Source organism: Nicotiana attenuata, unplaced genomic scaffold (genome assembly GCF_001879085.1).
Source record: "Nicotiana attenuata strain UT unplaced genomic scaffold, NIATTr2, whole genome shotgun sequence".
Taxonomy (NCBI): domain Eukaryota; kingdom Viridiplantae; phylum Streptophyta; class Magnoliopsida; order Solanales; family Solanaceae; genus Nicotiana; species Nicotiana attenuata.
Genome location: NW_017670365.1, coordinates 175,697 through 187,275, shown reverse-complemented (window position 1 = coordinate 187,275; position 11,579 = coordinate 175,697). Strand labels below are relative to the sequence as shown.

At 34.3% G+C, this 11,579-nt stretch overlaps 1 protein-coding gene across 1 annotated transcript; it reads left to right on the top strand.

Moving 5' to 3' along the window:
• The first annotated feature begins 8,929 nt into the window (after window positions 1–8,929).
• LOC109238419 (cyclic dof factor 3-like) lies at window positions 8,930–11,049 on the top strand. Its single transcript, XM_019404869.1, has one exon. It carries the CDS (start codon window positions 9,297–9,299, stop codon window positions 10,491–10,493), a length of 1,197 nt encoding a protein of 398 aa, XP_019260414.1. The 5' UTR covers window positions 8,930–9,296; the 3' UTR covers window positions 10,494–11,049.
• The last annotated feature ends 530 nt before the right edge of the window (window positions 11,050–11,579 follow it).

Here is an 11,579-nt window from a genome sequence, read left to right as displayed (position 1 = left end):
GGATAGTTGAGGGCCCTTTCAACTAACCACAATCAAAACATAGATGAACAAATAGAGATTAACAACCAAATCCAACTATATTAATAAAACAACCAAGTCATCCCCAACGGGTTCCACCAAAACCTTAGATTTAGGTATTTAGCTACTCATAACAATAGAGGAATAAACTAATAGAAGATTCATAATCGAGAATTGCAAGAAAAATAAAAGAGAATAAGAATAACGATGTTTTGGGTGATCTCTCACACTTGTTTCTCTTGCCAAAGTACTCTCACAATTAAGCTTTACCCTATAAAAACCTTCATTTTTTTAACCTTGGGCGAGCTTGACTTTATATAGGTTAAGTGAGTTTCTTTCCAGATTTCGAATTTTGCCCCTAACTAATTCTTTTTCGGACTGGGACACGCGCGAGCTCGCGTGTTACTTCGCGCGTCCTTCGCGCGTTTACTCTAACATTCTGCCTCAGCCTTCCTAACACGCGCGAACTCGCGCACAACTTCGCGCGTCTGCTCGCGCACCTGGACCATTATTTCTTTTATTTCTTTGCCTCGTCCTTGCGCGCACTCAGCTCCGAGGGATCGTTTTTTGCTCATAAATCATTCCAATAGCCTCTTGAAAGCATCATATAAGCTCCTCATCCTGCAATGTATACAAATCACAATTAGAGCCTATTTTTCATCAATTAACCATATTATTACGTTGGAATATAATCAAGCGGAAGCATAAACAATAGCTAAATCACCTAGATTTCGCCTATTATCAGTGCATAATGGATGTGATTTGACACATGATTATCGTGTTCTATTTATATAATTATATAATTTATGAAATTCAACTAATATCTTTTCGTCAATTTACAAATGAAAGGGGTCATAATCGTGAATCAGACAAAGGGCTCTTGTACGTGCAACAATGATATCAATAAAACTCTTTCATGTTAGTATCTATTAAATATCTCTATAACAAATAACTACTCATTTTTTTCCAACTTTACACCATGAAATTGATTATGATATACTAGCCATCCTATGGAAGACCTATATTGGTCGAATTTCTGTGCAACTTCTATAAATTACTACTTTTATTCGGCAATAACTTCCTAATATGCATGTGGCTGTAAAAGCAAGAAGGCTATAATTTCTTAAAGACAAGGGAGAAACTTCTCGACTTGAAGTATTTGTAACCATAACCGATGTTGCTCATATTTAAATGTTAACTACATGTTGTTGAAAGATAAAAAGCAAGAAAATTATCAAGTTTAGTATTTGGTATGTCAATCCTATTTAAGTAACTAACATTAGTCGTTCAAATGATATATATAATCCTCTTACGTTCAACAATTAAGTTGGAGCTTATATTTCTTTCCTTAAATTTAGTGTAACTCATCTCACAGATATTCCAATATCATTCATACTATTTTAAAAGGTTTAAACTTATTGGGTGAAAATTGAGTAGGAATTAAGATCCTATCTTCGAGGTTGATTTAAAATAATATCATTTAAATCTGAGTGACTATCAATTCGTCCGTGAAGAAAAAAAGCTACCATTACATAATTATTAATTATTAACTATATTAGAAGTGAACCAGGTGAATTAGAAGTGAAGCAATAGAAACAATAGTAATGCCCAGACTATTTCATCATCCATCAATTATATAAATTTAACTCAATATATATCCGTACTTTTTTTTTTTCCAACAGCACTAACATTTGGTTATGTATGTCTTTTGACTTCCTTTGTTTCAAATTATAAATTCTACAATAATGTGTAACATCACTTGCAGATAGTAGGCTATAATTATGTAGTTTAGCTACCAGTTATGTTCTAATTTAGCTGCACTTTATTGATATTTGAAGGTTAAATGATAACAAATTGCTCTAATTATAAATTTTTATGCCTTGTAGGAGCGATTCCGGGCTGTGAGGACATTAAAAAGTGTTTTGGAGTTAATATGGAGCAAAAGAAGAAAAGAAAAAAAATGAAGGCGCAAACTCCTCCAGGTGCGCGGTCGATCCGCGGCTGCGCACAAGCGCACGTCAGGTAGAATACTGGGCAAAATGCGCAGTCAATCCGCGGTTGATCCGCGGCCGCGCACGGGCTTCCGAGAAAAAATAGCCCAAGGCCAATTTTATAATTCCAAAGGTGACTAACCTTGACCTATATGAAGCTTAACTCGCCCAAAAGGAGGGGATACTTATTTTTAGAAGAATTGTGGAGGCAAGAACACAAAAACAAGGAGCAAGACGGAGAATCATCTACGATTTTTTTCATCTTCTTCTTCTTAATTCCATGGAACCTATTGGAGGATGAATTTCTTGTTACGTTAATATAGATTTGCTATAGTATTCTCTCTATTTGTTCTACTATATGTTTATTGCTGTTTATTGAAGGGCCCTCAATTAACTGTTCCTATTTAGTATGTATTACTCGGGAGAGAGTGCATGTTTAGGTAGTTGTTGAGAACACTCCTAACGTATATGAGGGATCAATACGAAGGGTTTAAAGGTGAGATTAGGGATAACGAAACCTTGGTGCGATCTAAGTGAGCTGTACTTAAGGCTAGCTAGCGTAATTCGGGAGAATATGTCTAGTATATTGTTGTAATTACTCGGGAGAGAGTTACGATAGTCAGAGTGCTCATGATCGATAGAGAAGACTTAGGCAAATTTATAGGAAATGTAGTGGAAAGGATTTCAACAATAGGGGAAATCAGAACCTTAAATCATTTCAATTCTTGCCTACGGCCAGTTCATAGCTAGTTCTTATTTATTGCATTTTTATTACGTAATACTTAGTTAATAAAAATCCAATTTATTACTTAAATATTTTTGAAGATTGAATACGTGGATTTGTGTGAGTCCAATAGCTGTGTTTAATAGGTTAATTCCCTGTGGGATTCGACTCGGACTTGTTAATCGGAATATATTTGCAACGTCTGCTTTGTCCTTTTTTATAAAGCATAGTTAAGCGTGATCAAATTTTGGCGCCTTTACCGGAGAATTAACGGAGTTATTAATTACAGCTAAAAGAAGTGCTAAAATTCTTAGCGTAGTCAATTTTCTTCAATTTAAACCAATTACATTGAAATTCTAACGTTTGTAGTCTTGGGTGTTGCAGGTGCATGCCTAGAAACTCCTCAAGTACTGGTGAATTGTTCGAAGCATTATCAGATCCTGAGAAAGTTTTCAAGGCACTGAATCGTGCAAACAAGAAAGACAAATAGCAACAAAACTCAACAGAACAAATCGAACCAAACATGGATGACGGAGTAGAAAATCCAAACAACAGAAACAATGCGAATGACCCGAACAATCAGGGTGTGGTGCCTCTTGTGCCAGAAGCAGCATTGTATGACTGGCACGACCCACCGCCGAAAATCTGGCAACCTCAATTGCAGTCCCTATGATACTAGTGGAATCATTTCAAATCACAAATAACGTGCTACATTTATTGCAGAACAAGAGACTGTTCTCAGGGTCATACGTTGAAGATACTCAGCAGCATATGAAGAATTTTCTGTCGATATGTGTCACGCAAAGGCAACATAATGTGACACTGAAGCAATAAGGCTGTTGTTGTTTCCGTTCTCAATGACGGAAGCGGCTCAGACTTGGATTAATTCACTCCCCATAAACTCCATCACTATTTGGGAGGAATTAGTCAAGCAATTTGTGAAGAAATTCTACCCACCCAATAAGACTGCTTTACAAATTGATGAGAGATATTGAGCTTCAGGCAGAAATCAACAGAAACATTACAAGAAATGTGGGAGAGGTTCAAGGGTCTGCTGGTTAAGTGTTCACATTACAAGTCTGTTTTATCTCTAAGTCAATTAATTGCCTTCTTGGATTACAACAAACTCATCGTTTAGCTATCTATATTTAATACAACAGACTTACGAATTCAAATTTCAAAGTTAATTCCCACTATGATTTTATTTCAAAATCCAAGGTGTGATTTTGTCCAACTGGCATAAAGCAATAACTTCTTTTTTTGTTTAGTAAATTGCAGCAATCTGATTTCTTTTGAATCATACTCACCCAATTGATGTAATCACAGAGATACATACTAAACATGGTATGAGTTAAGTTCTAGTCTGCAGGTTTTCCAATTTTCCCTAACAATCTTCATGAAAACATAAGATAGCAACGAACGAATAATTTATGCTTTTTTCGGGCCCCGCGCATAGTAAGAGCTTAGTGCACCATGCTGTCCACAGCTAGCAGCGGCGGATGTAACTTGATAGCTACGGGTTTAATTGAACCCATAACTTTAAAATTTTGATAGTTCAATGCTAAAATACTTAAATATTGGACCCATATAATTTAAATTCTGGATCCGCCTCTAACTGCTAAGGCAACTTGGATTTCAAAAGCCTAGTAGTATCTATATTATATTAAAACGAGAGTAGTATGCATTGTGGTTAAGCCAAGTGGCAAGCTAAAATGAAGCCACTTGGCAATTTTAAGACAACATTAATAATTAGAAATTATAAATTGAAACAGAATTAATGGAAGTAGTTGAATGAATCTTATACATAATCTAAATAGATCTTAGACAAATCTAATATATATATATATATATATATATATATATATATATATATATAGACCCATTAGACTTTCTTTTATGTTATCTAGAAATATGGAGGTAAAATAATTAATTAAAACTATAATATAAATAAAAATAAAAAATATAGAAAGATGTAAATTGAATAACCTATGACTATTTATACTTTGGAGTAAGTTAAAATATAAAATAAAACTAACATTTACTTAAGATTTTAAAGATATATTGTCTTTAAAATATAAAAATATCAGGTAGCAAAATAAGATCTTACATAAAATATACAAATTATTTATAGGGTAAGAAAAAATTAAATAATCAATAAAAATATTTTAACAATAAAAATAATAAAGTCATATTGATATTGATAAATCCGGCAAATAGATATTTTATACGCAAATATTACTATAAATTTAGATATTGCATGTTCAAACAACAAAGAAAATATTTTTTATGATTAATATCTGAATTAAGTACGGTTAATTTAAATTTGAATGCATAACATAATTTTTTGAAAATGCGATCTAATTTAAAAAATAGAAAAAATTATTTGAATTTGAGATGAGATTTTTTTTAAATATGATCAGAAAATCACATTTTCTTGATGAAAAGGCACATAAAATGTAATAAAACTACATATTAGATTAAAGAAATAGAAAAATTAAAGAAAATCATTAATAATTTACTATTAAAAATGAAAGGGAAAGACTATTTTAATTTGATATTAAAAATTTCTTAAAGTTATGACGAGAATACTCAAACTATGGATAATACCATGAAATTGAAGGCTTATTTATAACAAATAAAAAATTAATAAAAATAAATTTCAAATTACAAAATAAATTTCTAATATTGATAATTTCGTTAATGAAAATTAAAAATTAAATTTTATCTTAAAACTAAAAACAAAAGAAATTTTACGTAAAGAAATAAAATGACAATGAAAATACTACTACAAAATTTAAATAAAATATGTTCAAACAATTAAAAAAATATTTTTATGATTAGTATCTGAATTTAGTGCAGTTAGTTTATGTTTGAAAGCATAACATAATTTGATGTAACTACCGTCCACTTTAGAAAATAGAATGATAATAATAATTTGAATTTGAGATGAGACTTTTTATTTCATATTTTTTTCATTATTTTTGAAAATATTACGTAAATAAATAAAATTAAAGTGAAAATATTAATACTTATTTAGGTATAATGTGTTCAAACAATTAATAATATTTTCTATGATTAAAATAAAAATAAAAAAGCTAAATAAATTTTTTAATGTAGGTAATTTGCTAATAAAAATTAAAAATTAAAATTTGTATCTTAAAACTAAAAAAGAAAGAAAATTTAACTGCATCTAATACAAAAATAATTATAAAAAAACTCAATACATTTGGAACATAATAATCAAAGAACTTATATTAATATTTTAGTCTAATTCAAAGTTACAATTTAAAACAAAATGTGATATTCTTTTGGTTGTAGGTAAAAATAATAATATAAAAGCGAATTAAAATCGCGCGCAAGTCGCCCCCTTATGTTATGGAAGAGTTGAGCTCATTGCGGGCTGGTTATTTAGAGCCAGCAATTGGCTGTCGGATTTCGTCACGCAACTAGAAGAAGATAGCTTCGGGATGTGGTTGAATTTATAGTAGGGAAGAGAATGTATAAAAAAATAAAGGTAGTGTGGGGATACTTATAGTTTAAGTTGACTTAAAATAAATAAATTAAATAGTTAAATTATATTTAAAAATATTACTAATAGATTTAAATGATTACAAATTATGAATAAGATGATACAAACATAAAAATAGACTAAATTTTAAGAATAAAAAAGTGTATTTATTAAAGACTATTAAATGGATAATAAGCAAGACATTAAGTTAATTACTAAGCTAATAAAAGATTATATGATAGTATAATAATGTTAAATAATAAATAATACAATAACTGTTAGTAAAGAACAAAAAGGAAAAAGAATTTGCGTAAAAATGATGTGATGAATAAGACATATTTGACTTTGAGATAAAAAGAGAGTGATAGTAAGAATATTGTTAAAATAATATGATCTAATATGCTCAAACAAGACAGATCACAACATGACATGTTTAGTATTATATTTAGTGAAACGAAATGCAAGTACTAAAGTCAAGGGGTTAGGTTGCCACAAATGCAATAAAAAATCGGTTTTCCACTACGAGATCTGAACAATAGTTTCATAACTTGCTTTTTAATTAATATCTAATGATTATATAATTTTTATATGAGAGGTTTTAAGGTTATTTGCACATGATTCAGGCAACTTACATCATAATTTGACATGGTTTATGTCTGCGCATCGAGCGGGTACTAATACTAGTTTCTTTTTATAAGGAAATCCTAGTGTTATTGTTTTTCTAAATATGCTATTCATATTCCCTTGCCAAAAAAAAAAAAAACAATTTCTCGTCGATACTCCGTTTGAATCATCAGAATTGCAGTTATTTTCGGTTTCTAGCATGCCCTGAAGTTAATAACTTAATTGGGATATATTACTCTCTAGTGTCACCTCTTTTGCTTGTTGATGTCATATTGTATTTTTACCATCTTTCATGCAAAGAGTGTTTTAATTTCTGATGTGCCTTTTTGTCTAGTAAAGTTGTAGTCGCTGACTCACAGTCTGTCCAAATGGTAGAATCAACATGTTGCATCTTTAATGTGACTGACAATCCTTTTCTGCTGGAGAATATCTACAATTTTAGTTTCAACTTGTATCCCTTAACCTACGAAATACTAGATTAAACCAGAAATATGGCCATATAATTCTAACTTTCGTTTCCAAACAACACAAGTTGAGGACGCCCTTCAAGGAAACGTTCCGTCCTGGGTTGTTGTATAATAATACACTTCTTATGTTGTCTTTGAGAGGCAACCATTTGTATGGTGGAATTCCTGCATCTTCTCAATTTCAAGCATCAAGTCTTCCGATGGTGGACTTATCAGATAATTGCTTGGGCCGTACACTTACCACTAACGTGCTCGAGTTATTTCCAGACTTACGCTATCATAACCTGTCAAATAACGCCCTCGAAGGCATCTTTGTGTACTCAGAACTTATCCCTACCTGGAGGGCAGAGAAGTTATTTCCAATAGACCCTCGGCTAAAGACAAAATGAAAAGAATTAGTGCCAAGAAGTGGTAACAATAACGTATCAAGAAAACTAAAATGAAAGAATGCAATCAAACAGTAAATAGTTTCAAGAATAAAGAGATACCATGCTACACTACTGCTACCGGTCTGAGAAAAAGAACAAACACGCGCGGTTGCCTACTAACCGTCCACCCTAATTCTCGATCTCCACATTCCCCTATCAAGGGTCATGTCCTCGATAAGCTCCAGTTGTGCTATGTCCTACCTTATCACCTCTTGAGAAGTTATGCCTAAATTTTCAAATATGTCAATCTTGCATACTTGCATCTCCAAAATGATGGATTTATTGGAGTCCTCCCTGATGCTATGTTTAACCTTCCTGTTCTAAAAGTCATGGACGTTAGTGGGAATTATTTGTCAGACAATATTCCAGATTATCTTCCTTGTATGGGTCAGAATCCGACCCCACGATAATTAACGAGGCTAATCCCGTCTTAAGCTAATTCATGATTAATTAGTGGCACGACCACTCAGAGTTGACGATGTTCAACCCGCATCTGGCTCGATCAGCAAGGCTATGGCCTATCCGCCACCATAAAGGCGAGATCCCAACGTGGTCACGGCCACTTATTGCCAGCTCACGAAGCCCACAGTTATAAATACCAAGAGAGGGAACCCTAGAAAGGGGGCTTCTTCTTCACCATTATAGAGAGAGAAAAAAGAGACAACGAGACCAAAAACTGTGGTCAAAAGTCATACCATTGTAAGGCTCTGAACCTCTTCATGGGGAGGCAGACCAAACCAATATTATCAATAAAGGCTTCTAATGTTTCTTCCCCTAACTCTGAATACTTATTTTCGTCTTCTTCATTTGTTCAAACGGATTATTACGATTTGCTATGATTTTCCCGTGATTTATTTATATTGTTTTATACTCATAAGGTATGTAATAACTTTTGAGCCAAACAATTTGGCGCCGTCTGTGGGGATTTCCTAGCAAAATCGCGTAGTTCTTCCCTGGACCAAAAGAAAAGAAATGCCAAAAACGAAGGGGAACTCGAAGATCTCAAATCAAGATCTAAGTCCTCTCTCTCTCTCTCCGATCTCAGATAGTGCAAACAAAAAGAAGAAGCCTCCCACCCCCCCTCCCCGTCCGTAACGGGAAGGTCTCTGCAAGGCACTCTCCCACCATCCCTCGATACGAGCCNAATGATTTTCCACCTTTACCATATAAGTTGAATCGATGAAATTGGGGAAAAATAAGCTACTCGGTACTGTGTTACCCTTTTTGAGGACGAATCCTTTAGGAAAGGTTACAAACTTGTCTATGCTCCCTATTTGTGATGATTTTTACCATTATGCGCGGTCGATTTTAGCTCAAACTCTTTACTGTAGCTATCTAATTACAATTTTCACAAGAAGCTCATGAGTTCCTTGAGCCGAGGGTCTATCGGATACAACCTCACTACCTTCACAAGGTAGAGTTTGTTGTTCTTGTTTTACAAGAAGCTCATGGAGTTTTATGTTTTTGATTTAGGACGATATTCATATAACAAGAGAACTCAGTGAAGACAAACTGGAGGAGGAAGATCAAAATCAGATGATGGAAATATCAGAAAATCCTAAGACTTCATCAGGATCAGAGAAAAGTACTAAATCTCCTACTGATGAAGACCATCAAACAGTAAGATCTTCCGAGACTGAAAATGAACCAAATACAACAGATTCCCAGCAGACACTTCTGAAGAAGCCAGACAAAATTCTCCCTTGCCCTCGTTGCAATAGTACGGATACAAAATTCTGTTACTATAATAACAACAATGTCAACCAGCCTCGTCATTTCTGCAGGAGCTGCCAGAGGTACTGGACTGCCGGTGGTACCATGAGGAATCTCCCCGTGGGAGCTGGTCGTCGCAAGAACAAGAATCTTGCATCTCATTATCATCATATAAGTATCCCTGATGATGTATTACTAGCATCAAGAATTGAATCTCCAAATGGATTTCATCATCCAATGTTCAAACCAAATGGCACTGTTCTATCCTTTGGTCCCGAGTTACCACTGTGTGACTCTATGGCCTCTGCTTTAAATCCAGCAGAGAGAAGGGCACCGAATGTGATCCCAAATGGTTTTTACAAACAGGAACACCGGAATTCTTCTTGCAAAGGTGGAGAAAATGGCGTTGACTGCTCTAAGGGATCTTCCATCAAGACTTCAAGTATGATGGTGGAAGGAGGTAACATCAAGCCGCACGAGGCAGTTATGCGTAATACAAATGGCTTCCCGTCTCCAGCTCCTTGCCTCCACGGAGTACCTTTCCCTTTTCCATGGAATGCTGCAGTTCCTATGTCAGCTATTTACCCCTTTGGATTCCCCATGCCATTTTACCCTGCACCTTATTGGAACTGCAGTGTGCCTCCTTGGACTAATCCTTGGCTGAGTCAACCATCGCGAACAGAAAACGAGAAAGTGTCAGGTTCTGATCCTAATTCACCTTTAGGAAAGCATTCAAGAGAAGGTGATGATCCAGAGGGCAAGGAACCAGTCGAACAAAAGAGTTCAAAAAGGTCTATTTTGGTCCCAAAAACATTGCGAATTGATGATCCTGATGAAGCTGCAAAGAGTTCTATATGGTCAACTCTTGGGATTAAATATGATTCTGCTAGCAGGGGAGGATTTTTCAAGGCTTTGCAACCAAAAATTGATGACAAAGACCATAAAGATACTACATCTCCAGTGTTGCATGCTAACCCTGCAGCCTTATCTAGATCCCTCGTCCTCCAGGAGAGAACCTAAACGTGCTGATCCTATAAAACTCCAAAGAGTTCTTAATGGTCAACGTTGGGAATTAAATATGATTCTGTTGGCTGAGGAGTTTTCAGGGCCTTGCAACCAAAAAGTTGTGACAAAATCATAAAAGCACTGCATATCCTTTGTTGCATGCTAATCTTGCAGCCTTATCTATGTCCCTCAGCTTCAAGAAGAGAGCCTAAAATGATGCTCCGAAAAATCTCCCGTTCAGCTCTCGCGAAAATAGTTACCAGCTATTATGTGTTTCCTACCTGATGGACGCTTACAGTGCACAGATCACTTGCAGAGTTGAGAGGGTTGTAGAAACTTGTGTTAATAGTTTTTCCTGTTAAAATTAAGAGCAAGTGGCTGGCCTGGTTGTACTTTCTGTGTTTTCTACTGTACATACATTTACACAGCTGACAATAGAAGGGAAGACAGATATATTTAGATGCACTAGCTAGGTGTAACATATTTGAATCTCAAAGTTTGTTTGGAGAGGGCCGCTCCCTGTAAACATTTTTGTTGGTGGTTTAAATAACAATGAACCTTTCTTTTCAGATTTCTGAGGTCATACTATAGTTTTCATGATCTTTGATGAATGTGCCATTTCTTCATTTGTTTTCATGGTAGACATCGCAGGGTATTAAAGAAATTAAGAAATATCAATAGAAAGGCTTTTTAAAGATTAATCTTATGGAAAAATAATTGCAGAAATGTATTTATAATAATACCAACTACTAAGGTACACAGCACAAATATTTTAGGATAAGCAGCTTGGACTGAAGTAGAGTTGCATAGTGGCAAATGGATGTCAAGTGTCCTCTTTCATGCAGATAGCTTTGAGCCTATGATGTCTGAGCCATGGGAGCTAGAGGAACAGAAAGGGGTTCACTCGAATTCCTTTTGCAGGAAATTACACTATATATATAAGGTTTATATAAGGTCAAATATTTTTTTTATGTATATATATTAGTTGTTGAATACCTTTGATTTTTTCGTGTATTTACTTTTTTTATTTTTTGAATCCCCTTTGTAGAAATGCTGCTTCGCCGCTGAGTCTCTCAACCTTTGTGGAATCTACAAAAAGGT

Coding starts and splice junctions, on each gene's coding strand:
- LOC109238419 (XM_019404869.1), top strand. CDS start 9,297: ATGATGGAAATATCAGAAAATCCTAAGACTTCATCAGGATCAGAGAAA.